At 38.9% G+C, this 5,996-nt stretch overlaps 1 protein-coding gene across 1 annotated transcript; it reads right to left on the reverse strand.

Annotated features, from left to right (window-relative positions):
• Positions 1 to 5,177: 5,177 nt before the first annotated feature.
• LOC104892988 (uncharacterized) lies at positions 5,178 to 5,699 on the reverse strand. Its single transcript, XM_010679015.1, has one exon. It carries the CDS (start codon positions 5,697 to 5,699, stop codon positions 5,178 to 5,180), a length of 522 nt encoding a protein of 173 aa, XP_010677317.1.
• Between the last annotated feature and the right edge of the window lie 297 nt (positions 5,700 to 5,996).

Raw genomic sequence — 5,996 nt, forward strand, 5'->3', positions numbered from 1 at the left:
ATCTGCTTCTTGATCAACAAGTAAAATCATGGATTTTTGCTACTTTATCTCGTGATGTATTTGTAGATGTTCATGATTTGCATACCTCTGTGGATATTTGGACTAGATTACAATCTAGATTTATGCATGCTAGTATGGCCAGATCAATGGAATTAGAGGGCCGGTTAACTCGTATTAAAAAGACTGCTTCCCAGACCATGGATGGATATTTACGTGAAAGTTGATTGCGGATTCCCTTGCTGCTATTCTGTGTCCTGTGTCGAACCAGGATTTAGTGCAGTATACTCTTTTTGGTCTGGATTGTGATTCTGAGTAAGATCACATTGTCACCACCTTGCTGCATTATATGTTCCCTATCAGTTTTGATGATTTGCGTCCTAAGTTGCTCCTTCATGAAAAACGTTTATTAAATTCTAAGGATGCATCTGATCCCTCATCTCATCATGCCTTACTTGCTGTTAAATCTACTGGTAATGGATCAAGTTCCTCCTCCCAGTCTAGTTCTAGAGGGCAAAATAGGGGAAGGAATAACAGAAACAGAGGTGGTAATAATAATCGTGGGGGTGCCAACAATCAGAATGGTCGTGGCAATAATGGTGGAAATGGGGGGAATAATAATTCTCATGGCTCTGGAAATAATAATAGTAATCGGGGACGCTCAAATGGTATGAGTAAATATTCTAACTTGTCATCCTATAGTATGCCTTGCCTAGATTATATTACTAATAATTTGTCGTCTGCAGGGAGTAATTCATCAAGTAGTAACAATGTTACCTCTACCCCTACTTCCGATACATGTGGTTTATGTTGGTTTCCTGGTCACCAAGCTGCCTATTGTCCTCAACGCTTCATTTTCAGCTTTGTTCCCTCCTCCTCTGAAAGTATCACTCGAGCCTTAGCTGCACTATATGTTGGTGGTGAAGCTAATGACTCAGTCTGGTACCCGGATTCAGAAGATGCATCTCACATGACTCCTCAGGATGGTACGTTTTCTATTAAAACTCCTTATACTGGGTCTAGTTCTGTTGTAGTTGGTAATGGTACCTTACTCCCTATTAAAAGTACTGGAAATTTAACCTTAAAAACTGCAAGTCGTCCCCTCCGTTTATTATCTGTCTGTCATGTTCCTAATTTAAAACATAATTTATTATTAGTTAACAAGTTGTGTCATGAAAATGATTGTGTTGTGAGTTTTGATAAAAATTCTGTTTATGTTAAAGACCAGATAACGGGGGAAGTTCTGCTTCAGGGAACCAGTAAGCAAGGTGTCTACCCTCTTCAGCCCAGCATTGTCCCTCATGAGCCTTCAGTTCCTGCTTTCCTAGCCATTAAGGAGTCGGGTGACGTGTGGCATGCTCGTCTGGGTCATACACCTTCTAGTATTATAGGAAATTAATGTTCAAATAAATATATCATATGTACCTCTAAGTTTCATGATGGCTGTGTTGGATGTAAGCTAGGAAAAATACATCGTTTACCTTTTGATTCAGTTGAACATATTTCTACATATCCATTATATAAAATTCATAGTGATCTTTGGCAATCTCCTATTTTGTCCAATCAATTATTTCGCTATTATGTTGTGTTTGTTGATGATTTTTCGCGCTATTCATGGATTTATCCTTTACGTCGAAAATCGGAAGTTTATTCTACATTCCTTATGTTTCAAAAGATGATTGAAAATCTTTTTAATTGCAAAATTAAAATATTTCAAAGTGATGGAGGAAGATAATTTAACAATTCTCCTCTTCTTCAACATTTTTCTAACAATGGTATAATTTTTCAAAAATCTTGTCCCCATACTCCAGCTCAAAACGATGTTGTCGAATGCAAACATCGTCATATCATTAAAATGGCTCGTACTATGATTATTCATTCTGAATTCCCTGCGGAATTTTGGGTTGATGCATCATATACTGCCACTTACACTATTAATCGATTACCTAGCTCGGTTTTAGGGGGTGTTTCTCCTTTTGAAAAATTATTTCATCGTCCCCCTTCCTATCAATTTTTGAAAACATTTGGATGTGAATGCTTTCCTTTGTTTCTGAACTCTAAAAATCACAAACTGCAATCTAAATCTACAATTGTTTTTATTGGATATGCATTGGAATATAAAGGGTATCGATGTTTTGATCCTACTACCAAGAAAGTCTACACTAGTCGTCATGTTCTTTTCCATGAACATAAGTTTCCTTATCGTACTTTTGTGGGTGCTAAACCCCCTACGCCTTATACATCGCCTCAGGTCTTAGAGTTAGATTGGATTCCCACGATGTTGTGTCGTCGAGTGTGTCTAGCATCCCTGTGTCCCACTTGGGACAATCGAGTCTCCCTCGCTGCATGCCCACACCCATAGAGTCCCCTCTCTCGGTCTCGGACGCTCGGGATCGAGCTGCCTCGTCTCGGTCCCCCGACGTCCCAGCCACTTACCGTCCCCCTGCTGCCTCACCCGCACCTGCAGGCCCAGCAGTGACGCCCACTGCCCCAGCAGCATCACTCGCTGCTCCAGCAGCTTCCCTCGCTGGCGCCCCAGCAGACCCTCCCTTGCCCATCGCATCGTCTGTCCCGCCCGTTGGGCGACCAACGCACGCTGGCCTGCCTAGCGAGGCCTCTAGCTCGCCTACGCTCCTTGTTCCCTCGTCTCCTGTGTCCTTTTCCTCTCCATCGTCCTCTACTCCTATGTCTTCTCCTGTTGCCAACAACCACCCCATGATTACCAGACTAAAAGTTGGTGTGTCTAAGCCTAAGATCCTAATGAACTTAAAAACTGATATAACTAAGTCGGAACCTCCTAATTTTAAACAAGCTTCTAAAGACTCACGTTGGCTTCAAGCTATGTTAGATGAATATAATGCTTTGATTCAAAATGACACTTGGGAGTTGGTACCTCGCAACTATGATAAGAATTTACTTGGTTATAAGTGGGTTTACAGGATTAAATATCATGCTGATGGTTCTGTGGAGCGGTTCACGGCCAGACTTGTTGTTTTTGGCAATCACCAGCAGGCAGGTATTGATTACTTTGAGATCTTTAGACCCGTAGTTAAACCTACTACTGTTCGCTTGGTTCTTACTATTGTTGTTTCTCTTAAATGGTCTATTCGTCAGTTAGATGTCAAAAATGTGTTTCTTCATGGTTTTCTTAATGAAGAGGTTTATATGCGTCATCCCCCTGGGTTTATTCATCCATCTAAACCTACTCATAATTTTCGTCTCCGTAAGTCCATTTATGGTTTGAAACAAGCTCCTCGAGCTTGGTTCTTTAGGTTTAGCAATTTTCTCCTCTCTATTGGTTTCAAGTGCAGCAGTTTTGACACTTCTATGTTCACTCTAAAACATCGTGGTCATCTCATTATTCTGCTATTATATGTTGATGACATTGTCCTTAGTGGTAGTAGTCCTTCTCTTGTTGCCAAATTCATATCTGTCCTTTCTTCTCAGTTTGCTATGAAGCATTTTGGGGATCTTCATTACTTCTTAGGTGTGCAGGTTGTGCGTACTCCCTCTGGTTTATTTTTGTCTCAACATAAGTATGTCTCTGATTTACTTCGTAAATTCCATCTTTATACTGTCAAACCAGTTATCACTCCTATTGTCTCTAGAGTAACATTGTTTCTACTTGATGGAGAACTTCTTGTTGATCCCACAGATTATCGTAGTATGGTCGGTTCATTGCAAACTATGACTCGTCCTAATATTGCTTATGCTGTTAATATGGTGTCTCAATTTATGCATGCTCCTCGTACTACTCACCTTCATGTTGTGAAAAGAACTTTCAGATATCTGCAGGCAATTTAGATTATGGAATTTATTTATACAGCAGCAGCTCTCCTACTGTTGTTATTGCCTATTCTGATGCAGATTGGGCAAGATGTCCTGACACATGGCGTTCTACTATCTCCAAATCCTCCACTGAAGCTGAATACAGGGCAGTTGCCTACATAGCTGCAGAAACTATTTGGCTCAAGCAACTTCTTGCTGACATTGGCCATTTTCTACGTCGTCCTGTCATTGTTTATTGTGACAATGTCTCTACTACTTATCTCACTGCTAACCCAGTCCATCATGATCGTAGCAAACATATTGACGTCGATTACCATTTTGTTCGCGAAATGGTCGCCAAGGGTCTTATTGTTCAACATGCTCCTACTCAGTCTCAGGTTGCAGACATTTTTACTAAGGGCCTATCTACTGACTTGTTTACTAAACATCATACCAATCTATCCGTCGTTTCACTTCGTAAAGATTGAGGGGGTACGTGTATTGGATAATATTATATGTAAAGGGATAATATTATATTGTAAAAGGGTAGAATGATACTTTACTAGTCATAGGTTTGTATTGTAAACATTATAAACATTGAATGTCAGGTTAAGCTACAACAGGTTAACACAATTATTCTCACACTTGTACATCTCTCTCTCTTAGCATCAATGGTGGAATTAACACCTCAACATCCGGTGACCACCACTACCGCGACAATTATCTCTCATCCTTCCTCTAATAAGAAATCCAATTGTCTCGCGACAATGTCAGGTTATTCTAGTTTGGGTCACGGTGACCAATTTGATTTTGCCGGCGATTTTATAAGGGCCGGAAACATCGCCGAAAATTAGAAGCAATCTCACATAAGTATTTGATTTTAATGGAGGTTTCTTCAAAGTTTTAGTTCGATTTTGTTGTTTGATTCTAATGGAGTTTTCTAAAGTTTTTCGATTGTGGTATTGATTGAAATATATTAGAATTGATTATTGTTTGGTATGGAATTCTTGTGGTATTGATTGAAATTTTGGTATTCCACATTATCGTTTCGATTATATTCATATTATCAACATACATGATCAATGTATGCAAAATGCATATCATGATCTAAATTAATGTATATCATGTTCTAAAACAATGTATATCATATTCTAAAATATATAGCGACATGTTCTAAAACGATGTACATCATGTTCTACGACGATGTATATCATGTTATAAAACAATATACATCATGTTCAGACCTACATATGTTCTCACATATGATATATGTTCTCAGTTGAAATATTTCAGAATATTTTTTTTTTTGGTAAGTAAGTAATTGTATTTTACAAAAAAAACTAGTGTACAAGCTAGGTCCCTAGAGAAAGGACAACACTAACAGGCCACAAAAGGCCTTAAAAACCCAGATTTTACAAAGCATCCATCCATCTAATATCTACACTACTCCATTTTGCAGATTTACACATATTGATTCTGTGCTTCACTATATATTTTGTATCTGTAAGTATGTAATCTATGTTGTACACTTTGGAATACCAATAAGCAGTATTCCTATTCTTCCATATCTGATAGATTGCAGCAGCAATCACAATGCACAAGATGCTCTTTCTCATTTTGGACCCACTATAATTGCTTCTAATCCATATAAACCACTGCTGAATTGACCTCGTTGCATAGTTAACACCCACCCGGGTAAGAAGCTTCTTGAGCAATTCCTTGCTATAAACACAGTTGAAAAACAAATGTGCATGACTTCCTGTTTCAACTCCACATAAGCAACACCTATCATCAGGGCTTATATTGAACTTATACAACTTATCTTTTGTTTTCAATCTTGCTTGAATGCCAATCCAAGCAATGAATTTATGTTTTGGCAGACTCATTCTGTTCAAAATTGCTTTTCCCCACTGAACATTAGGCTTCCCCTCCATGAGCATCGAGTAAACATTCTTGATAGAGTAACTGTGCTAGTTGTTCCACTGTGACATCCCTATCTGAACCAACTCATTTTTCATCTTACATAAATGCTTCATTATCCAGCTTGCTCCTGGTGGTGCTTGCCACTCCCACCAATTATTGTTCTTCATATACACTGTATGAACCCATTTCACCCAGAGTTCATCTTTTTTACTTCCTATATGCCACACCAATTTTCCAACAGCAGCCTTATTCCACTCCTTGATACTTTTAAAGCATAAGCCTCCTACCTTCTTATGATCACACACATC

The sequence above is a fragment of the Beta vulgaris genome, chromosome 5 (assembly GCF_026745355.1).
Source record: "Beta vulgaris subsp. vulgaris cultivar EL10 chromosome 5, EL10.2, whole genome shotgun sequence".
Lineage (NCBI taxonomy): Eukaryota > Viridiplantae > Streptophyta > Magnoliopsida > Caryophyllales > Amaranthaceae > Beta > Beta vulgaris.